This window comes from Truncatella angustata (assembly GCF_020726525.1).
Source record: "Truncatella angustata strain MPI-SDFR-AT-0073 chromosome Unknown BKA67scaffold_2, whole genome shotgun sequence".
In the NCBI taxonomy this organism is placed as follows: domain Eukaryota; kingdom Fungi; phylum Ascomycota; class Sordariomycetes; order Amphisphaeriales; family Sporocadaceae; genus Truncatella; species Truncatella angustata.
In genome coordinates, this window is record NW_025763382.1 from 3,563,151 (window position 1) to 3,584,718 (window position 21,568).

The window sequence follows — 21,568 nt, forward strand, 5'->3', positions numbered from 1 at the left end:
ATCATGATATGTTGAAGGGGGAAAAAGAAACCTACATATATCAGTGTGGTATGACTCTCCTTAGGTTGCGAGTATTACCCAGCTAGCCAGTAATACCAAAAATGATACCTCCTTCATTGATGCACCAAGTGGTACAGCCGTGTACAAACCTGCGGCATTATCATACGTTACGAGAACACCATTTCCGAACAGGAATCCAGCATCAAACATCCTGTATGTGACAGCCAATTACCAACTCACAAGCTCGCCTTTCCCCTCGACTCGAACGGCAGCGTCAAGACTACAATCCCAGCAACGATGAACAGCGCGCCGCTGACATAGACGGGCACCGAAGTCGACAAGTCTGCGTACATGGCCACGATGGGCGCCATGATGCCGAAGACGCGGTTCGCCGTGGCCGTGAGCGCGTTGCCGGTACCCCTGTCCCTCGTAGGGAAGACCTCGGGGGTGAACGCGTAGAGAACTGCGTACATGACGTTGCTGGTGAAGCTGAAGGCGCAGTTCCAGCCGAGCAGCGACTGGGAACTCGTCGCGGTGGTCGAGCAATACAGAAACACGCCGGTGAGCGCTGTGCTTATCGACAGGGTGCCTTTGCGGCCCAGACGAGGCACCTCGACCAGAACGCCGCCTATTATGGCACCGGGTACGCCGAGAACAGCAATGATGAGCGAGTTGCGGTAGGTAATCGAGGTCGAGCCGTCGCCGTAGTCGACCCCCCGGGTGGCTTGGATGTAAGGGAGGAAAGCATTGTAAAGAGGATAACTGCGAAAAGAAAAAAGTGGTTGGTAATTGCCACAGTCGTAAGAGAGGAACCATGAGATCGAGAAATCTTACCCTAACCCAATGAATGCCCATGTCAACATGAGGCCAATGGTGCTCCAAGCCAGCTTCCTTGTTGCGAAAAGCGGCCGTACGTGCTCCAAGCTGATCAGTTGCATCCTGCGCTTGACGGCGTCGCTGGCTTGTGTCTGGTGCACATAGCCTTCAGGCTCGCATGCCTTCAAGTCATCGATTGTGAGTGAGCTCGTCTTGCCATTTCGTCTGGCGACTTCCTGGACAACGCTCACGGCGTCCTCGTCGCGGCCTTTTCCCATCAAGTACTTGGGGGACTCATATATCTTGAAGAAGACGAAACGAATAATGAACATGAGGAGGGTCAAGCCACCCATTGCGACCATGAAGTATCTCCAACCAATGTTCTCCTGTCGTGTACAATCCGCATCGGTTTCCTGACAGGTCATATAGCCCAAGAGTGGCCACGCGACCAGAGTTGCAATCACTTGGGCAATGGCCCAATCAACAGACAGGATGGTGAGAAGATATTGATGGGATCCTGGAAGAAATTCGAGAAAGATGGCGGAGTCCACCGGAAGATTACCACCCACTCCAAACGACCAGAGGGCTGCGAATACCCCAATGGCAGCAAAGTTGGGCGCGGAAGCCGCAATCATACCCCAGAAGGCGGCCAGACCGAGTGTCAAGTTGAAAGCCCATTTACGGCCGAAGATGTCACATCCGAAGCCCCAGAAGATGGCACCGGCAAGAAGACCGATATTTTGGGCCAAACTCAGAAGTGGTCCTCTTCGTACATGGAACTCGTTGATGATGGGTGTCAGAATAAGTGATGTGACGATAGGCCACAGGTTATCAGACGCCCAACCGAAACCCACTACCGTGAACAGTTGCCATTGGTATCTTCCCATTCCAATTTCTTGGATCTGGTATCGGTTAGCAGGCATGAGTTGCGGCGAAGGATTCGGGAGTTGGAGTCTAACGTACAGCTCTGTTCAGCACGTTTGCCTTCGCTTCGTAGACGGGATCAATCTGCCCCTTGAAGACGGCTGCTTTCCCGTCGCTGCCGATGGCATCTTCGTAGTTGGCATGGTGCTGGATGCTCTTGGTATCTCTTGCCGACAATTCGACATCGTGCTCTGCCATTTTGGTGAGGTTGTGCGAGAGGTCGTGGATGTTGAGACGGGGAAGCAAGCACGCCTTCTGAAGGGGGCGAGACGGTCTAGAGGCTGAAGGCTGGTGTCAGTCTGCACACGACCCTGGTGACACTCCTGTGCGCCGCGCATGGCGTGCTCTCAATCCTTTGAGCTTCCATTGGTTCAGCCTTGCAGATATATGCAGCCAGGCGGCAGCCCCGCAAGCACTTGTGATGTCGATCACCCCAGATCTGACGTGCAGAGGGAACGTCGGCAGCCCAGTCGGGCGATAGGGTTCAGTGGGTTAGCCATCGTCTGGGTACCGTAAGAATAGAGTGCAATTTGTTTCCTCCCACGCTAGCACTAGAAATACGCTCAATTGTTCACAAGCTGATGCTTCGAAAGGATTTGGCGAGGTTTTGTCGAGACAATTGCGAGCGTTGATGAACCTCCATGGGGACCATGGATATGTACCAGTTAGACATGGTTGGTTGCAACCTTAAAGCGAAGTTTTTCGCAGACACCCCCCAAGTGAGACAAGCGATCTGATTCAATTGTTTTGCCTCTCAAGTTTCAGCATGCATGGTGTGGGATGCTACCATATTGAGAGAGACCTGCCTCATGATGGAGTTGTGGTGGCTACGCGTATATGTAGGAGCTGGCAGCTGTGAAGTTATACTGTATGTATATAGCGACTAGTCTAGCCAATGGTGGGAAGTGACGGGGACATTGACATCGAATTATCAATTTACCTACCGGTGGCGGGGGCAGGATGTACCCCACACAACGCAAATCCCATCAGACTCCACCCCGCTGGGCAGTCCCCCCTGTACTGTACTGTACTGTACTGTACTGTGCGGTGCTGTGCTCTACTGTGCTGTGCTGGGCTGGGCTGCAGCATACAGTACCTACGTCCATATACACGGTACACAAGGGCAAATCCAAGCTAGAGTAGGCCTGGTTGGTCACCATCGCGGTCGCTGTAACGGTCGCTGTCGCTGTCACACTGTCACTGAACTTGATCCCTAATGCAAGGCCGTGTACAAAGCACCTACAGACGCCCATACCCGCGCCTGTTTGTGAGCTCTCTGGATCCCACTTTCTCGCATCGTACACACGTAAATACTTACACCCACACACCCACAATCGAGTCGCGTCATCCGAGACATCATGGCCGACGTCGAAATGGATATCGACGAGCCTGGCTCCCCCCAAGCCACCCAAGCCAAGGTTGGCGACATGCAAACCCACGCCAAAGCGACCGCCGTCCGATCCATTGAGGGCTGGATCATCATGGTCACCAACGTTCACGAGGAGGCAGACGAGGAGGCCCTGCAGGACGTCTTTGGTGATTACGGCGAGATTAAGAACCTGCATTTGAACCTCGACCGCCGCAGTGGTTATGTCAAGGTGAGCATCAAGCATCAAGCATCAAGCATGAAACAGCAGAACTCATCAAGGGATTAGGGATATGCCCTCATCGAATACACCACCTTGGCCGAGGCCAGAGCCGCCATTGATGGCGCCCACGAAACCAAGCTCCTGGACCAGACCATCTATGTCGACTTTGCATTCGTACGACCTCCACCGGGAAAGAACAACAGGGGGCCTCGCCAAGCGCACCGCGGCAGAGGAGGACGTAGCAGGAGCCGAAGCAGAAGCCCCGAAGCTGGAAGAGACGATGGAAGGGATGACGCGAGGGACGACGTCAAGGATGACGAAGATGTGCTGTGAAGGAAGACGGCGTCACCATATAAGCCCGACGGGACTTGATCTCGCTGGCGCCCTGTCGGGACGAAGAGTCCATGAGCCACGACGCGAGATTGCTAATGGTGCAAGCTGGTGTTAGCCGATATGTCGCCAGATATCAATGACATATCGGACCGTTCCATGTGGCCCCTTAGGTATGTTTACCCACACATCGGTTGCGCTGTGTATTCCTGACGTTTCCGCAGGTCAAGGCTCCTAGCCACCGTGACTGCCTACGTGACTTGCAATGCCTGCCGCCGGTGTCTAGACTGCGCCCGGCAAACCGTGAGTATGTGAGACAATATTGCAGGAGTGACGTGATAACAATGCTGGGCGCCACAAGCGAGTCCGAGACTGGTCTTGTATTATAGGTCTCCAAATACCATTAAGGACTTTGCGCAACATCTTGCATGGACTTTGCACCCCCGCTGTCCTCCCGTGACTCCTATTGGAGGCTGAACCGAGCATCGAGTTGTAGCGCAGTGCATCGGAAATGGTTGTTTATACAAGAGATATAAACCCGAGTGGCTCGGGGGTCGTCTTGATAATTCACGGAGGGAGTATCCCGTTTAACTGTCCGCGGATATCACTCATTAGTACATGGCTATATTAGCTAGCTCTACGACATCTCAAATTCTGTCACTGCTCTGCTATTTATCTATAGAAATCCTAGAGCCCAAGCATCAAGCCTGTCTCTTGTTGTGCGTAAAGGCGCTATGTAATGCAATGGCTATTACGTCGACACAGTTCTTTCGTGTTGCGGATGTGTGTAGGTGTTCGTAAAATAGAAATTGCCCCTCCACACGGCCCCTCCATCCACCGGCCGCTGGTGGGCCATTTTCTCAAAAGGCCGTCGCGTCCTGCCGCGTCGTCCGGAGCTGCCTTCGTATTCCAGCCAAAAAGAAAAAGGGGCAGCCCTACCAGCTTCCGACAGTCCTTCGCTCAACAACAAATGGCAAGCTTGCTGTTATGAGATGGCATTCCTCGTCGGTGCCTCAGCGCCTCTTGCCATCCAGAGACTGGCAATCCCTGCCGTCAGCATCCTGATCGCCTTTCTCGGATACGGCTCGCAATACCTATTCGCCGTCTCGCCCGACCTCCTGCCCGGTCCGCTGTCGCAGGGTCAGCAGTGGCTATTCAACGCCCTGCTGCTGTGCCTGTGGTGGACATACTTCCAAGCCTGTACCGTCGATCCGGGCCGGTACACGTTTCCACCTGAAAAGAGCGCGGGGAAGAAGAACCAGCCGAGGGGGAGGGACAACGGCGGCGGCAACGACTCCTCGTCAGACGACGAGGACGACGAGGATCACAATAACGACAAAAGCAACACCACCACCACCAAGAACAACAGCAGCAGCAGCAAGAAAGATGGAAGGGGATATCGGAAACAAAAGTGGTGCAAGAAGTGCCGCCGCCCCAAGCCGCCCCGCGCCCACCACTGCAAGACGTGCGCCCGCTGCATCCCGCGGATGGACCACCACTGCCCCTGGACGTCCAACTGCGTCTCGCTGCAGACGTTCCCGCACTTCCTGCGCTTCCTCGCCTACGCCAACCTCGCCCTCTGGTACCTGCTCCGCCTCCTGGGCCAGAGGTTCCTCGCCCTCTGGTCCAGCCGGCTGCTGCCCGCCTACCTGGGCCCGAGCCCGGCCCAGCTGGTCGCCCTGACCGTCTTCGCGTTCGCCGCCGGCGTCACGAGCCTCGCCCTGGGCATCCTCCTCGCCACCACGCTCAAGGGCTGGCTGTTCAACACCACCATGATCGAGGGCTGGGAGATCGAGCGCCACGAGGCCGTGCTGGAGCGCAGGGCCGGGAACGGCGGCGGCGACGGCGACTCGTTCTGGCCGGACTCGCGGAGGCGGGGTAGAGGCCGTGGTGGTGAAGACGACGACAGCCATGATGACATGCCGGTCGATGCCGTCGAGTTCCCGTATGACATCGGGTTCTGGGATAACTTGTGTGCGGGCATGGGGACGCGGAACTTCCTGCTCTGGTTCTTCCCCTTGGCGGGGCATCCCAGCGTCGCCGAGAACAAGGACGGCAAGATGAGAGGGGCGGGCTGGGAATATGAAGAGAACGGCATGAACGACGCCGAGGGCATGTGGCCCCCTCCGGACCCGGCCAAGACGAGGCACACAAAGGTATGGCGGCAGAGGAGGAGAGAGATGGAGGAGGAGCGCGAGAGATTCGAGGACGAGGGCCGGTGGGCACGTCCAGAGGACCGCCGGGAGGCCTTCAGGCAAAGACAGCAGCAGGATCTCCGCAGGTGGGAGGGCAGGATACTCGGGGAATTGGAAGAAACTGATGATGATGGGTACCAAGTAGTTGACGATGCATATGCTACAGGCGGGATCGTCGTCGACGAGGGCAAGTCGGGCTGGGTCAATGCCGAGGGAGAGCATCTCGGTGATTTTGGAGTGGACTCTGATGCCGAGTATGACGACTTGGAAGACGGCCACATGGTGCTCGACAAGGATGACGAAGAGGACGATGTACCCCTGGGCGAGCTGATACGTCGAAGAAAGATTCTAACGAACGACCGAGAAGACGCTTGATAGTGATATCAGGAAATCAACATATGATGATGCTCCTCGAAACAATGCTTATCTAAACTATTCTCTACAAACGGCTTTTTAGAACAAAACTTTTGGAAGATATCGAGCGTGAATATATCGCTAATCACAATCATGATCGTTGATGCCCAATGGAAAGCAGAGAGAATCCATTCAATTCTGCCCGGTCAACCTGGGTTTAGTCTGCGCCAATTTGATATGGCCTCAGCATGTCATCGTTATCATAACGGCTTTCAAGAATGAGTATGAAACCGAAGTCGCCCAACACGTCCTCAAACTTGCACAATTCCTTGGTTGCTCACCAATCATCGTCATCTTCCTTGCTTTGCATAGCAGTCTGCCGGGCCTTCAGAGCGTTTGCTAGAGCACCTGCCAGAGGAGCCTGTGGGGTTGGGGTGCTACTTCGACTACTATCTGAACCATTGGCAATGCCGGAGTCTCGTGATTGCAACGCAGCCGGCTTCTTGTTTGCGGTTGGTCGCTTCGCTGGAGGCTGTGGCGGTGTAGGTTTAGCTCGTGCTGCAGCGCCATTGCCGTTCTGCGCAGGAGGAGGTGGTGGTGCTCGGGGCGCCGCCGCCGGTGCTGGTGCTGGTGCCTTGATCTCCTCGACGTAGGCAGCCGGGACCCATGCCTGACTCCCAGCATTCTTGGCTAGCCACCAACCTGGTCTTGATTAGTATCTTCGGCGTGATTTTTGGATTGCTAAAAGATATCTTACCATTATTCTCCTTTTGCACAATCTCAATAACATCTCCGGCCTTGACTGTAAGTTCGTTATCCTTCTGTCCGGCGAAGTCATAAAGAACCTTGGCTTGAGGCTTCACGGCCTTGGCCGGTGGCGCGGCAGGTGGAGGCGGCGGCGGCGGAACGCGTGCGGCAGAAGATGTGGAGCTTTGGTTGCGCGTATGACTTGGGATGGCATTGGTAACTGCAGCCGGTGTAGGAACAGGGCGTGGCGTTTGAGCTTGTAATGATGCAGGGCCGCGCTTTGCGTTCGAGCCTGCAGGCCTGCTGGCGGCCCCACGCAAGGGTCGGCCCCCAGGCCCTCCAGGCTTAATCAGCTTGCCACGTGTGATAGGTCGAGGGGGTACAGGTTTGCCCTTTGGCGTCGGCCGTGATGTCGACGACGGAGACTCTCCAGGTTGTGTGTGGATAGCGCCACTCTTGTAAAAGTCTACAGCAGTGGGTGCATCTTTGAGCACTTTGATGAGCTGCAACTTGCCAGGCTTCTTCGCATATTCAATAGACTCGCCAATCTTCAAGCTGAAACCGCCAGGCATGCCTCGCTGCATTTGTGTGAAGAGCTCCGTCTTGAATACACAGTTCAACAAGGGATCTGCCTCCTGTGGCGAACCGATGCCTAGCGAAAACCAGTCGTCTCGACTTGTGGATGCTCCAACAAACTTGATCGCACCTAAAGGAACAGCCCGTTCTACGAGGACCTGCGGCTGGCCATTGACTAGTGCCTGTGCAACAATGTAAAATTTGCTGTTGGTGACGATGAATGTACGAGGACTAGGTTTACTCGATCGGCCGAACTTGGATTCAAGAACCTCACCACGGCATGAGAATAGCGCCTGCTCGTTACCCGACAGCTGAGCACCATTCCGAATTTGAGACCCAGGTCCGGTGGTAGCATTGACACCCAGGTAGTCGCCTAAGAAACGACGAGAGCCAAGTAAACTCATTCTGCGCCTCTCCTTGCGCCCCTGCAAGATACGATGGCCCTGATCGCGAAGCTGCAGGTATTCGGCACCAGTCCGCTTCTTCCGCCAGAAACGTTGGATTCGAGTAGCTGACTCTGCACGGTATGCAAGATAAGCTCTCCACATTCTCTGGATACGAGTTGCCATGTTGTGCCAGTATCGATCCCGCATAGTTTCCAAGGCAAACAGCGTCTCGGGAGACTTGATGAAGGCTTTTGTGGTGCCGAGTTGCCATTCTTCTTTGGGAATGCTTGTGTCCTTGAGGATCTGCTTTACGGCTTGCTCCTCGCTGCCATTCCATGTGTACTCACCGGCATAGGAAGTGGCTGGTGACAGCAGGAAGAAACGCTCCACAAATTTCTCGAAGGATTGACGATAGGCGAAACCAGCACGTCGAATCCTGACGTTTTCTTGTAAACCAAGGTACTTGATCTGGTGAAGCACATTGGGCACATTGTACTCGGTCGGCGATTTGTTTTCGTTCGGCTTGATTGTACGGATATACGATGGCTGGCACTTCATCAGAGTTTCTACCAACGCGTTTGCTGAGGTTCTGATACGATCACCAGAGGTCGGCGGTTGCTTCCTGTTGTCGGAGTCCATCTGTGTAGGGAATAGAGTGTGGACGAAGCGATTTTGACTCTGCTGGAACAATGCCTGGACACCCTTGAGAAGCTGGTCCTTGTTCTTGTCGGTGATGCCCTCGACTGTATAGCTCACATCACCAGCGTAGTGCTTGATGATGAAGCTGCCTTGGCGTGGCGTAAGATGGGCGTGATTCATGCCGTTTATGCTTTGCATGAAAGTTCGATCACAAGCAGCTGGGTCGGCGTGGGCAGTCTTGGTCGCATCCTTCAAAGCTGAGAATATTCCAACAGGCCTGACTTGCTCAATCAAGTCACAGACCACCTTGTTGTCGAAGTACTTGATAGGGGTCCATTGGATCTGTTCCCGAGCATATTCTTCCTGTTCAGCCTTCAAGGTCAGCTGGATGAAGATTTGCTGGAGCTTCTCGTTGACGTAGTTGATGCAAAGCTGTTCGAAACTGTTCTTCTCGAAGATCTCGAACCCGTAAATATCGAGGATACCAACGTTGTTGGAGGTGGCTTGTCTCGCCTTCAACGACAGGTTGATTCTCTGTACGATCCAGTCGAACAAGTTATAGTAAATAGCCATGGACAGAGCGTCTCGGGTGGCATTTGCTTGGGCCGGGTTGGCAGGCGACTCGATGACCTCTCCGCTCCTCGGGGTTAATACACGAATGGTGATAGCCTTGGTTACTTGTTCTGGGGCGACCTCGAGAAGGTAGGCCAAGAAATCTACCACCGATTGGTCAGCTACTTGAGCGAAGCTATCGTCTCCTTCAACGAAGTGGATGTTTCCACACCACAGAATTGCCGACAGCATCCGGAAGACTTCATCTTGTTCAGCCTGCGAAAGACCAATGATCTTCATAGCCTCAATAGTATCCCCGAACTCTGCCAAGTCGTCGATTCCGTCAACGTCGTAACACTTGGAGCGGCTGAGGTAGGCATATGTTTGTGGTTGCTGAATGCCAAAGGTAGTCCTGTAGTTTTCGGATGCGCCCTTTGTGAACTGGTAGAAGATGTGGAAGTTCCGCTCGTTGACGATCTGGCCGACGACTCTCGATTTCTCCAACAGGTAATTGGTGATGTCTGCTCCTACGGGTTCGCCATTTGTGTTGAAGTGAATCTGGAGGTATTTCCCGAAACGCGACGAGTTATTATTTCGAAGTGTCTTGGCGTTTCCAAAAGATTCGAGTAGGGGGTTGGTGGCCAGCACCATGTCTTTGATAAGTTGAATGTCTGCGCTTTCGCCGCCGGAGACGTTGGCGATGTACTGCATAATGCGCTTGGCTGCCTCGGTCTTGCCGGCTCCCGACTCGCCAGAGATGATAACACACTGGTTTTCCTTGTATGCCTTCATGTTGTAGTATGATGCCTCGGCGATGGCGAAGACATGGGGCGGCATCTCGAGACGGTTCTTGCCCTTGTACGACTCGAGGACCTGGTCGGTGTAGATGCCCAGGTCCCGGAAGGGGTTGACCGAAACGAGGACGTGGCCAATGTATGTGTAGATTTCCCTGCCCTCGAATCGCTTCTTCAGGTTCTCGTTGATCGCTTCGTTGGAAACCTTGCTCAGCAACGTGAGATCAGAAACACCGATCTCCTTCTTCTTTGAGGTCTCGAAAGTTGCTTTCTTGGGCTTTGCGCCGCCGCCGCCCGCCTGCGCGGCAGCTTGGCCGGCATCCTTCTTGGGTCTCCGACTAATACCCTGTTGTTTTTGATAGACATTAGCGACGGGTGGTTTCGATAAAGACGGGCGACCTCACCATGTCGGAGGAGTGTGGTCAAGAGACAACAGAGCTCCAGTCACGTCACAGCAATAGGTCTGCTAAGGTAAGGACTCGTTGCAGATGCAGATGCAGAGGGGAGGCAAGGGAAGGGGAGTCAAGGGAATGGACAAGAGGAAGCTCGGCGGGGCCGTTCGTTCAGAGGAATTGGGCGTTGAAAGCAGGAGTAGGTAGGCCGCCGGGTTGCGCCTCTTGTTCTAATGAGTGATAGACAATGTCCTTGCCACAGAAATTCCACCAGCAGGTTTGCTCGACGTTAAAGTTGCTGGTGGTGCCTGGAATTGCGACCAACAAGTGCAAGTGCAAGTACTCCGGTACCGAGAGGGATGTTATCACTGCGGATAGCGGCCTGTGAAGCGTACCCTCTATCGAGGCTGTGCCACACTGATGTCAGATGGCATCTGCGCTACTGGGCGGTCGCTGACGACGCGCACAGGCCCGGCGTTTTGCCGACACTGACACCGACACAGACGCCGACGCTGTCTATCTGCATCTTCGACTTCAGTGGCTGAGGCAGCTAGCTATATATGTCGTATACCTAGACGCCTTGCACAGCAGAGTTGCCCTTGTTCCCTCAAACTCCAACCCTTGCACCCAAGTGGTGGTGGGAGCTTCAACGCGAGTCATGATTTCACGTCGAAATTTGGCACCTTGGGCATCACCTACAACCGTAGCTGCGGTTATCAATGCGGAGAGGTTAAATGGCAAGCTATCGATACCAAAAAAAAATCCACGAAAGTCGCATCAGCTTGGGCATCAATCGGACTAAATGTATTATCCCCGTCCTCGCCCATATTATGTAATTAGTTGAGGATACTGACCGGGTTAACCGGAGGGTATTCCATATTAAATGACTAGTTATCCACTAACCTAGGGATTACTTCTTGTGCTCGTGGATTTTCTGTAACTGCCACTTGAATGGACTGGACTGAGCCTTGGGCATCATTGACTGGCAAAAGTCCTTTGCGTTAACTCGAGGTCGATCTCAAAGCCAGAACTCACTAGATTGCCCTTTGGCTGTTCCGCAAGGACTTGAATTCGCCGCTACAAGAGTTGTGATGAACAACGACATAGGTCAAGTGTTGATATGGTTCCTGACCTGCAGAGATACAAAGCGGTGATATATCGTTGCGAGATCAATCATGATACGGCTCTGAAAGAAAACATGGTGCTCCCAAACCAGCGGGGACTTGGGAATGGTGCCTGCTTCCAAGTGGTAAGATGCACGTCGATAGTGGCAACATCAGACGTCAGGCAGGGGCTGTCCAGAGGCTTGATCATACTCATGACAAGAAATACCGACACACTCGTGAAACTGTGTAAGCGGCTTCGCTCCCTTTTGAGGAGTGGATGAGCTGGTTTCAGAGCCAAGCATATATCTCGGCGTACCAGAGATATTCCCGCAGGCATCAATTCTTCCGAATTTCTTCATTGTCTCCGCGGTCCATAATTTGGCCATGACTGGATTTGTGGTAATGCCGACATGGGACATCAGCCGATCTTCCGCTCTGGGAGATCCCATCTTCACCTCCTCGGATGCTTTGGCGAGGATCTTGGCGGTAGAACTCGACATCGAAACTATAGCCCCCCAAGCAAGCAGGTGCGTGACCGTTGCCAGGCCCGTCCCACGGAACGAAATGCAGTCCTTGGACACAAGGATCTTCTAACGCAGTTGTGATTCCAGTTCCCAGCTGAACTTTGTTCGTTGACTTGGTCATGGGTAGATTTGGATGATAGAACATGCGCTGTGATTCAGCCATGTTTCAATTTGTCTCAATCGGAAGCATCATGCTTCTCCCTTGAAAATCACTGTATGTAGCCGAGTTACGATCAACCAATTAGGAGTCATTTCTAACAAATAAAACAGTCTACCGGGATAAATTGGCGCCAACGCAACCCCGAGCAATTGCTGGCCTGAACCCATTTGTCTATGCACGGTGTTTGACACAGTGGTCATAGGGTTTGCCATACAGATTCAATGCCGTTGTGACACACTTGGGAATCAGACTGTCATGTGGGCCCTTCTTCTCAACAGTATAGAGAATTTACCATAGCTCTACATTTCGAAGCTTTGACGCGCTGATATGATTGACACTTTGGATTGTCTAGCATACCGTTTTCTAGTTCCACTACATATCTGGAATGAGAAGTGCTTGTAGTCGAAATCCCTATATCTTAGGTCAGTTTCAGTGCGAATATAAAAAATGAATGGACCCCTTACATCGAACGAAGCTCTTATCTTCCTCACACCGGCCGTTGAAGCAGACTCCAGCGGGAAGATAGTTAATGCTTCAGGATTGCCAGCCCAGCTCAAGTATTCGGTCACCAAGTCGTGTCCTGTGACCAAAGCCAAACCTCTGAACCCACATTCATCAGTTGCGCAATGGAAGCCACCTAAACCACCATAAACCAACAAATACTCTTCGGAGCCTTTGAGGATATATCCAATCTCCATGTCCTCGGACTTTTGGAATACAAAGCGCAAGCCTGTGATATATCTCGACCCGAAGAATTCCATCAAAGACACAAATACGCCAATCATCTTGTCGGTAGGTAATTCCACCTCAGCTCGAAACACGACTCTTCCGATCTCGCCAAAAATCATTGGTCTCTGCAGTTTCGCTGTTCTACAAATTTTCCAATCTGAATCCAAACTGGAAGCATTTGAATCCCACTTCCAATCCGGGCCTCCCTTGAGTGTACTCAAGCATTGTATCTGTTCCATCGCCTGTGCCAAATATTTGATTGTCGAACCCCATAATCTTAATCGATTTCGCTCGCCAAGACAAACCCGATTGTATTTGGATCTTATTTTCAACAGCCAATAGAGTTTCTGCCAGTCCGTGCCACGCATCTCAGATTGCGGGAGCAAGAAAGGGTCAAAATATACGGCCATCTCTCGATCAGGCCAAAATCGCGATTGAAAGAAATGTTGTGTCAGAGGCGTAGAAGCTATTGCTCGTGACGCGAGCCTAAGATTCGCTGCATCCGCCGACTTCAAATAGCACATGAGCATCTCCTTGAGCTCTAGCGGCAAAGCAGCGAACGACTCCTTGGCTCCAGAAGGTCCGAATGACGATACTGGTCTCTGATCATCCTCATATCCTGCACGAGCAGCTTCCTTCTCTCGCTCTTCTCGCTCCTTGATTCTGTGACTCGACACCAATCTCTCCAATTCTGGCACCTTGAACGGATTCCAGAATGTGCTTGGAATCACCAAGTTGCTATTCCTACCCAACAGCACAAAATGCTCGCCCCTCGCCTGATCTCTCATGGTGCCCATGTACAAGCCCCCATAGTTGTGTCCCCAATTTGGCAATTCACTTCCGCAGGGTACCGAGCACAGAATACGCCACAAGGCTCCAAGATCTACTTCCTCAGGCTTGACGGCCTGCTCTAGCACCCCCCAGCACGCCTCGTGGAAGAGGAAACCCCACGCATAGCTCGCATGCTCATGCGCCGGGACTTCCGGACCGGGTGGCTTGATGTCACGGATCCGTACGAGATCAAAAGGCGCCAGATTCGAGTTCGTATGAGGATTCAGTTCGTCCCATCGCTGGTGTGCATGCGCAGGGACGTAGTTTCCCTCTCGGTCATGCCTGTGGAAGCCAACGCCAGAGAGGCGGGGTTTGGAAGTCGACAACGAGTCTGGTGGGCCAATACTATAAACGGCGCGGTAATAAGGTGCCCATACGTCGTTTGGGTCCGCATTGAAGTGTGGTGAGACGAACCCGCAAAAGCCACAGGTCAGCTTGCTAACGGGCAGTGGCTGTGTAGTGGCTGCCATGCTTCACGTCTTGTGTTTCTGTAAACTTTTGTTCATTGCGAGCGCATTTACTGCAGTTCAGGTGAAATAATCCGTGAATGTGTCGTAGTGTTGATGACTGATTGAATTTTGCCATGTTGCTGTGAGAGGGCACAAGATGGAAAGCCTGCACAGTGCAATTCTGTTTCTTTTTACGGCTGCGGGGACCGCTGATGTTGTTAACCCCCCTCCCCCATAAAACCTCCCATTCTGAGGCTCTTGTTCCTACAGTATCTGAGTAACATAGACACCACAGCTCATGTCGTCGTATAAGATATCCTACTTTATTTATGTTCAAATTCAAATCACAATTTAATTTCAATTATCTCGATAACAAAATCTAGATTGCTAAGGGGGGAAATGTTCAGCTGCTGCAACTAAAACCAGTCTCCAAATCCCACCCTCTGAATCGGGGCTTTCATAATCGTACCACTGATTGTTGTGGAAGTTCTTTACTCTCCGGCTCGCTCACTCGCAGATTGGCAACATTTGCCAGAATCTAGCGCATCAAATGTATCTCACTCATGCCCATTACTCGGGATACATGGCGCAGATGCTCTCTTACTTGTACAGATATATACGACAGCTTGCACCCGCTTCAAAGTCCAGCTCCTCCACCCGTTCAACCTTTGCAGATGCTTTTACATAGTCCGTTGGTGCATTTTATATTGCCATGAATGATATGTGGGGAAAGATGACTCCTTCTGCGAAGCTTTCTCATCTTGTCGGCTTGGGTCATACCCACGTGGTAATGGTCGTCGATGCACTGAGAATGAGTTTGTTTGAGTACTGCGTCGAGAGGACCACACGTGTTGGCGCTGTTGAGGAATGTTGATATATTCTCCTTGAGTTTTGTTTTTTGGTGCCAGGGTACGTTTCTTTACACCGATGAGAAAATGGACTTTTACAGCTCAGCAAGCACATTGATGATGGCAATTGGCTTTCGGCTTTTTGGTCGATTTCTTGGGTGCCACTAGCAACATTTTCGCTTCCCCTTTGTGCTTGGAGTTTCGACAAAAGCTTCGTCATCCTCGGACTTCTGAGACTTGGTTTCGTTATTGTTTTCTTTTCAGTCAGCAAAAGGAATTGCTTTTGCCACCATCCAACGCATGTGGTTTACGACAAGTTTACAAACTAGTTCTATTTTGATCTCAAGTGAAGCTGTTACGAACAACAGATGGAGATTTGTCTAATGTTCACATCCATTATCTCTCCTTCAAAATAGCTGTTTCAATCGAATCTACATAGGAGATTCTATAATGATTCTTTGAGAAGTGACTAACATCCTATACAGAATGTGCAGAGAGTTATGCGCACAATAATTATGGTTGGAACTCCGGAGCGTGGTGCAACGCAGAGCCAACACAAATTGTCGAGGATCGTGTTATGATATTTCTTGTTCCTTTGAAAAATCTGCTTCTACAGGGACGTACCATCGATCGCGATCATCTTCCTCATCAAATACGCATGTGATTCTGGTCGCGCCCCAAACATATACAACCCTTTGTGTTGCATATTCACTCACTGTCCACTGGGGAAGTTGCGCGTTGCGCATGCTGTCCTTTGAGGTCTCGGTTGTGGAAGTGTCGGATCACGAGAACAGTAATAGTAGCCGCCGCTCCGAAACCAGCAGTGATGTAATTACCAGTGACAATGTACGGCTGTTGGCTGGTCGGAAATGTGAAAATAGGAATCCAGGCAGTGAATATGTATGCGAAGGCGTTCATCTAGATACGGCAATCAGCTTCTATGTCCAAGACTAGGAAACGGATCACTAACCAAGGCAGATATGTACGCCCGCTTCTCAGGATCATGCCTGTTCACCTCATTTACCCATGTCCAAGTGATGCCAGCAGATGTACCTCCTAGAGCAGTAAGGTCTAAAAGGAGTTAGCAATAACCGTTGGTTTCATGTAGAAGAACCCACAGTAAAGTACCCAACGGGTTGCCCTATTCACTGGATGTACAGGAGTGGCGGCAAGTGCAATCGGGAATATGACTGCCATCAAGCCAGCAAATACCATACCGGGCCATCTAGCAGCGCCGGGTAAGCTGTCCGAAATCCATGAGTTGAGAAGTGTGCAAACAATAGTTATAACATTAATCTAATAACAGTTAGACGATCCTACTTTTAGCACAAAAAGAACCTACTCCCAGGGGAATGATATTAATTGCAGCGACCGAGAAGACAGCTGGCTGACCGGTGACGTTGTAGCTTTTCACCCAGAAGATCACTAGAAGTGTCAGTGATGCGAGTATTGCCTTGGTAGTAGCAGCTTAGCTTACTGGATCCTCCAGACTGGCCAAATTGAGCCATGAACGCGAAAAACAGGGGAACTTTTCGTTAATCAACAGTTATTCGATATAAGAGGCCATGGTGATGTGCGTACAGAGATAAACATGCCATGTAGTATGCCATCTTTTTATGTCTTTCCATTTGAACAAGCCAGTCAGCGGTTTGACCTCCGTGGGCATTCTAGCGCGAGCCAATTCAACTTCTTCCTGGGTGAAGATCCTGAGAAATGTTGAGCAATACTCGATCAAAAAGGCTAAGGATGATGTCGAGCGGGCTTACCAGTTTGCCTTTGCCCTGCTAGGGAGCTGGGGCATTGCAACCGCAGTCCATAAGGCGCAAGGAAAAGACACACAACCACAGACGCTGTCTTGTCAGCCCAGACTCTGTTGGATATGACTGGTAGTACACACATATACATCCATCGCCACCCGGCAAGACCACCGACTCCGTTCAACCCAGCAAAAACAGCTGCCATCAGAAAACCTGAAAAGAGCGGTCCGACAGAGGTAAATACCTGGATTAGCGTGTTGCGCCGAGCTAACTCGTGAGGCTTGTAATAGCTCGAGCACACATACATGACTGCTGGAAAGTGACCCGCCTCAAACAAGCCAACACTAGTTCGTAGTTAGATATTGAAAATATCCAGAGGTGCCATACCAAGCAACGTACAAGAAGCGGAAGACGTAGAGCTGATTGACATCTTTGACGCCTGCAGTCGCGAAGGTGAAGACAGTCCAAGCCAATTCCAAAAAAGCGATGTAAAGCGGCACGTTAAGCTGCAATCCTGTCAGAATCGATGATGAGAGTTGGTGAAAGCAAAGGACATACTCGAGTGAGGAGCAGGTTAGATGGTATCTGCCCAAACACATATGCAGCACTCCAAACCGCGTTGGCATAATTGAGCTCGTTACCATATAGTGAAAGATCTTCTTTCATACCACTATCTAGAGAACGTCTCAGCTCAACCTTGTTGTTCTCTTTTTCCCAGTTTACTTACTGAATGCGTTGGTGATGTTGACTTGATCTAGATATCGGCACATCACACCCAGAGCCGATGCCGATATAAGCGTTAGATCGAGCTTGGTGAGAAAGCGGGCCTCCTGCTTCGGGACGTCAAGCGCTATCGTGGGTCAGTCTATCATGGAACACTATAATACATAGTAAGAAGCTTACTCGACCAAAAAAAGGACCTCCATGTCCTCTTGGCCTCAGAATATGCTGGAGTTTCTGAGTCTCGGTATCGTGGTTTCAGCTCCACTGGAACTTCGGCCACATTTTCACCACTGACGATAGCACTCCTGAGGGCCTTTTCCTGAGGATCTGTCATTTCCAATAGAAGTCGTCAAGACAAACACCTATACTGATGAACCTTTTGTGAGTGATATTTAGCCTTACTGGCACTTCATGGCTGTGGGGCATCTTTATAGTAGTATTCGCAGTGTCGCCTTTGGGGGGCCATATGGCGACATCAATTCGTGGCGCATAGAACAACATTCAGCTCAGTTTGATCACCTCGAGTTATTTTCAAGACAGCTATCGCTTCTTGAATCTTGACTTCAAAGTCAACACTGGTATCAGAGACACAATCTGCACAATTATACAAGAATACCGGCACCAATGATCTGTATAAGAAACCTTACAACAAATAACACTGATCTTTGATTATGATCATCGGGCTCACTGTATGGCGTGAATCAAAGCGAGGATTGTCTAGCAAATCTATGGGCAGACGACATGAGTTGACCAGGGCCCAGGCAATAGCATCTAGATAAAGTATAAGACGTCCATTGGTTCAAAAGGATTGCTAGTTGGTCACCTTTCCTCGTCCAGATAGACCTTAGCCAGATTGAGCTTAAGTAGAGAGACTCGTCATCAAAGCCAACTATCACGCGAGTTTGATAGGGAATAAGTGTTAATCACGTCCAAACCCCATTTCCGGCTAGTCTCAACGCTTGATCTTATCGTGCCTGAGAGCTATATGTTCAAATGAAGTTTGGATTGTGGTTCGCTGCATAACAGAATAGTAAATAACGCCATGAGTCAACTTTTGGCCTAATGGTCCCCAAATCTCTCAGATCGCAGCATTGGCAGCTTCTAGATCGGGTCTTTGACAACTGGTGAAATGAGAACGTATGACACCTCGTAACATCATGTCATCTTGGTCATGGTCTTTTCAACTTTCCCAATTACGGTTCCCTGTTGTCTCAAATCTGGTTGTGTTTATACAAACGGGTATATGTAAAAAAGAATATCAGGCCCAAGAATCTTGCTGTCTCTAGAAGTGTTCCTTCCAGAAGCGGAAATTCACCTCCCGAACAGTTGCATCCTTTGCCGCATTCTTGATGTCTCGCGCTAGACTAGATGTTAGTCCTTGTTCCTGGATGGTCACATATAATTCAACTTACCAGCTGCAGAAGGGCCACAGAAATACACACCAACTGTGGTCTGCATACTGCCCTCCAAACCACTCATGTAGGACCGATCCAGAATACCGTCACGCATGGCTTCGAACATACGCTGGAAGTTGGGGCGACCAAAGTTGGTGCGCGCTTTGAGTTCAGTGAGAGGGTCGTAATCGGCGCCTACAGAGTTGAGCACAATGTTTTGGGTGGTGTCCATGTCAAGCTTCTGAGTGAGGTAGGTGTGGATCTTTAGGAACTCAACGCCGTTGCTGCCAGGTACACGGGCAGCCTCAGTACTCTGTTGTTCTAGTGAAGACAGGAGAGTTTGGAACCATTCGAATGAACCTGTATCTTTGCACACCCAGATGAACTCAACACGACGGAGTCGAGCAGGGGGGTTAGGACTGTTGCGAAGATGCCAAATGTTCTTCAAAATGGCGGCCCAAGGCGTGACACCAATACCAGTACCAATGAGAACGGCGATTTCATTGTCGAAAACATCCTCTGCGGGCGCTCCGTATGGCCCGTCGATTCGCAGCAATGGCATTTGCTGGCCATTCTGCAATGCGACTTCGTACATTCCCATAGGATCAACTCCATCATACAGCTTCGCCTGAGCTGCGCCAGCGCCAACAGCATCACCCAGTGCTCGAGTGAAATCCCCAACTTGACGTACGTGGACTGAAACATACGGATCATAGGGGCAAGATGTGATGGTGAACGGGTGCCATTGATAACCAGATAGCGAGGGGACCTGCAGGAAGAGCCATTGTCCGGCCTTGTACTTGAACGACGGTTTGTTGAACTGGATTTCGACAACATCGTAAGGGTGGCGAACGACTCTTGTAATCTGCGTTGTTCGCTTCGCACGAATTTCGCGATACAAACGTTCAATTAGATAGAACCCACCTGCCCACAGCTCCCATCTCCAGCCGAGGTAACCGATGCAGTGGTCCCAGTAGTCAGCGCCGGCGAAAGGGGAGAATGGCAGAGCAGTGTCGCGAACAAAGCATCCCGTCGTGTGGGTGTATAGCCCCAAGAAGAAGGGGATGAATAGATGGTGCGTGTACCAGAAGGTCTCGAACGACTGCTGTCGAATACGGTGGTGAGCGGTGGTATACATCAGTAACATGCAAAGAAGCATGACATGGCCCGTGACACCACCAGCTTGTGTATAATGAATCTGTATGGCAGTTACAGGTCGGATTTGCGTCTTCTCGACATTGAAGAAACTGAGAGTTGTCAGCCATGTTTTCTTTTTTCTCGGTTTGCCCATGTTGGCTTACTTTATGTAGTGAGCCGATGTATGTATGATGGTAAAAAGCAACATAGCGTAAGCAACCTGCCGATGGAACCAGAGGTTCTCGTCTAAAGGCAAGAACTTGAGCTTAGGACGGATCCATCGCATAACAGTCCGACAAACTGGCAGTAAGATGATCATTCCGTCGACAGACAGCACTAAACCGGCACCCCGTGATAGCCACACCGAGTACTGGAGAGTGTTCAGACCTGCCAACCTGATATCCGCTGCTTGCTTGTACCTGTAAAGGCATTAGATTCACCCGTGACAAAGAGAATTATGGCAAGGCAGCATACCATCCGTAAGCGAAGATACCCCAATGGAAACTCCAGAAGAGGATATTGAATATCATCTTCGAAGCAGTAAACTGCTTCCTGACCAAAGTGCCGAAACTCATACCTCCGCTCATCTTGCCGATCGACTACCCTCCTCTTTTACAATATTGAAATCCAATTAAGAGTCGACCTGCGACAATGCTGATGTGCGCTGAACGTACCACCCAGCCAAGAACAAGGTTGTCGTCGAGTATATGTAATCGTGTTTTGTCGACACCCAGCGAATATACTCTCTCTTTTGTACCCTCCTCGTAACCCTTTCCTCGAGACACAATTAAAAGCCTATAATCGAACGCGCAACCAAATTGAAGCAACAGTAAAGAGCGATCTGAGCCAGCAGTTGAAGAAAGGAACGGAAATAAAAGGACTCGGAAAGAGAGGCAGATCTTTTACGTCCTTGGCGCCGAGCGAGGAAGTAAGAAGAGAGAAAGCAGCACAAGCAATGCAGGGCGGAGAGCAATAATAAGAAAGATCCGAGGTGAAAGGACCAGGGGAGTGTCGTTGCAGAACGAGCTGTCAACAGAAGTGCTGACAGGGGTATCGATGGGTTGAACCTGATCCGGGCGCTCCAGGATACCGTCCCTAATGCAACAATAACGGGCTCAATTTGTTCGGATGTCAGCGGTCCATGAAACCTTCTAACCATTCATTGCGCAATGCTGGCTATGTGTTTGGACTCATGGGGGTGCGAATAGACTCAAGAGCAAATGCGGAGGTAACTATGGCCGTGAGGCGGATGTATCTATAGTTTCAATGGCGAACGTGCCTGTTTGCGTCTTGTGCACGCGGGTCGATCCAAGCCGAGTCCCAATAAAAGCCAATATAAGCTTACAGCTTTCAACGGTGGCAAGGGACTTGGACGACAATCCGGTAGATCAGACGTCAAAACAGTTTCGCGACTGGCTGGTGCGGTATCAGACCAGAATCAGTCCAAGGAGCTCGCCTTCAGATGGCAGCGTAGTGGGAGTAGAGGCTGGATGGAGGGGTTGAGACGTGCGATGTTTGAGGGACGCTTTGACAAGGATGTTCTCGAGCCTCTTTGGTGTTTCGGCAGGGGTCTTGCGCTCATCACTTTTGCCGCTGCAGAATGGAACCAGAAATGG

At 51.1% G+C, this 21,568-nt stretch overlaps 8 protein-coding genes across 8 annotated transcripts; 2 read left to right on the top strand and 6 right to left on the bottom strand.

Moving 5' to 3' along the window:
• Nucleotides 1-236: 236 nt before the first annotated feature.
• BKA67DRAFT_655543 (major facilitator superfamily transporter) lies at nt 237-1,938 on the bottom strand (the record flags this gene model as incomplete). Its single annotated transcript, XM_046106775.1, has 3 exons — nt 237-762; nt 835-1,718; nt 1,780-1,938. 3 exons carry the CDS (start codon nt 1,936-1,938, stop codon nt 237-239), a joined length of 1,569 nt encoding a protein of 522 aa, XP_045961502.1.
• Nucleotides 1,939-3,167: 1,229 nt separating this feature from the next.
• BKA67DRAFT_513167 (uncharacterized protein) lies at nt 3,168-3,662 on the top strand (the record flags this gene model as incomplete). Its single annotated transcript, XM_046097544.1, has 2 exons — nt 3,168-3,338; nt 3,396-3,662. The coding sequence occupies 2 exons, from the start codon at nt 3,168-3,170 to the stop codon at nt 3,660-3,662; spliced, it is 438 nt and encodes a 145-aa protein (XP_045961503.1).
• A 989-nt stretch (nt 3,663-4,651) lies between these two features.
• On the top strand, nt 4,652-6,229 carry BKA67DRAFT_532485 (DHHC palmitoyltransferase-domain-containing protein; the record flags this gene model as incomplete). Its single annotated transcript, XM_046099538.1, has 1 exon — nt 4,652-6,229. One exon carries the CDS (start codon nt 4,652-4,654, stop codon nt 6,227-6,229), a length of 1,578 nt encoding a protein of 525 aa, XP_045961504.1.
• Nucleotides 6,230-6,545: 316 nt separating this feature from the next.
• Nucleotides 6,546-10,309, bottom strand: BKA67DRAFT_532486 (P-loop containing nucleoside triphosphate hydrolase protein; the record flags this gene model as incomplete). Its single annotated transcript, XM_046099539.1, has 3 exons — nt 6,546-6,910; nt 6,966-10,248; nt 10,307-10,309. The coding sequence occupies 3 exons, from the start codon at nt 10,307-10,309 to the stop codon at nt 6,546-6,548; spliced, it is 3,651 nt and encodes a 1,216-aa protein (XP_045961505.1).
• A 2,147-nt stretch (nt 10,310-12,456) lies between these two features.
• Nucleotides 12,457-14,114, bottom strand: BKA67DRAFT_532487 (uncharacterized protein; the record flags this gene model as incomplete). Its single annotated transcript, XM_046099540.1, has 2 exons — nt 12,457-12,495; nt 12,549-14,114. The coding sequence occupies 2 exons, from the start codon at nt 14,112-14,114 to the stop codon at nt 12,457-12,459; spliced, it is 1,605 nt and encodes a 534-aa protein (XP_045961506.1).
• A 1,330-nt stretch (nt 14,115-15,444) lies between these two features.
• Nucleotides 15,445-17,755, bottom strand: BKA67DRAFT_635182 (major facilitator superfamily transporter; the record flags this gene model as incomplete). The annotated part of the gene is made up of 11 exons (XM_046105650.1): nt 15,445-15,859; nt 15,912-16,012; nt 16,060-16,237; nt 16,284-16,366; nt 16,523-16,647; nt 16,708-16,791; nt 16,839-17,042; nt 17,098-17,204; nt 17,257-17,372; nt 17,426-17,548; nt 17,602-17,755. 11 exons carry the CDS (start codon nt 17,753-17,755, stop codon nt 15,650-15,652), a joined length of 1,485 nt encoding a protein of 494 aa, XP_045961507.1. The 3' UTR covers nt 15,445-15,649.
• Nucleotides 17,756-18,376: 621 nt separating this feature from the next.
• On the bottom strand, nt 18,377-20,639 carry BKA67DRAFT_184355 (ferric reductase like transmembrane component). Its single transcript, XM_046095305.1, has 4 exons — nt 20,427-20,639; nt 20,117-20,371; nt 18,834-20,062; nt 18,377-18,780 (listed from the first exon to the last, which is right to left on the bottom strand). Exons 1-4 carry the CDS (start codon nt 20,537-20,539, stop codon nt 18,704-18,706), a joined length of 1,674 nt encoding a protein of 557 aa, XP_045961508.1. The 5' UTR covers nt 20,540-20,639; the 3' UTR covers nt 18,377-18,703.
• BKA67DRAFT_184354 (uncharacterized protein) lies at nt 20,640-21,245 on the bottom strand. The gene has a single exon (XM_046095304.1). The coding sequence runs from the start codon at nt 21,109-21,111 to the stop codon at nt 20,740-20,742; it is 372 nt and encodes a 123-aa protein (XP_045961509.1). The 5' UTR covers nt 21,112-21,245; the 3' UTR covers nt 20,640-20,739.
• Between the last annotated feature and the right edge of the window lie 323 nt (nt 21,246-21,568).

What these genes read in the sequence shown, in the direction of transcription:
- BKA67DRAFT_184354 (XM_046095304.1), bottom strand. Translation starts at nt 21,111, where the DNA reads ATGGTTAGAAGGTTTCATGGACCGCTGACATCCGAACAAATTGAGCCC.
- BKA67DRAFT_184355 (XM_046095305.1), bottom strand. Translation starts at nt 20,539, where the DNA reads ATGAGCGGAGGTATGAGTTTCGGCACTTTGGTCAGGAAGCAGTTTACT. An exon ending in GGTATCTTCGCTTACGGATG is followed by an intron (nt 20,372 to 20,426) that starts GTATGCTGCCTT and finishes ATGCCTTTACAG; the next exon opens with GTACAAGCAAGCAGCGGATA. An exon ending in CTGTGGCCCTTCTGCAGCTG is followed by an intron (nt 18,781 to 18,833) that starts GTAAGTTGAATT and finishes CATCTAGTCTAG; the next exon opens with CGCGAGACATCAAGAATGCG.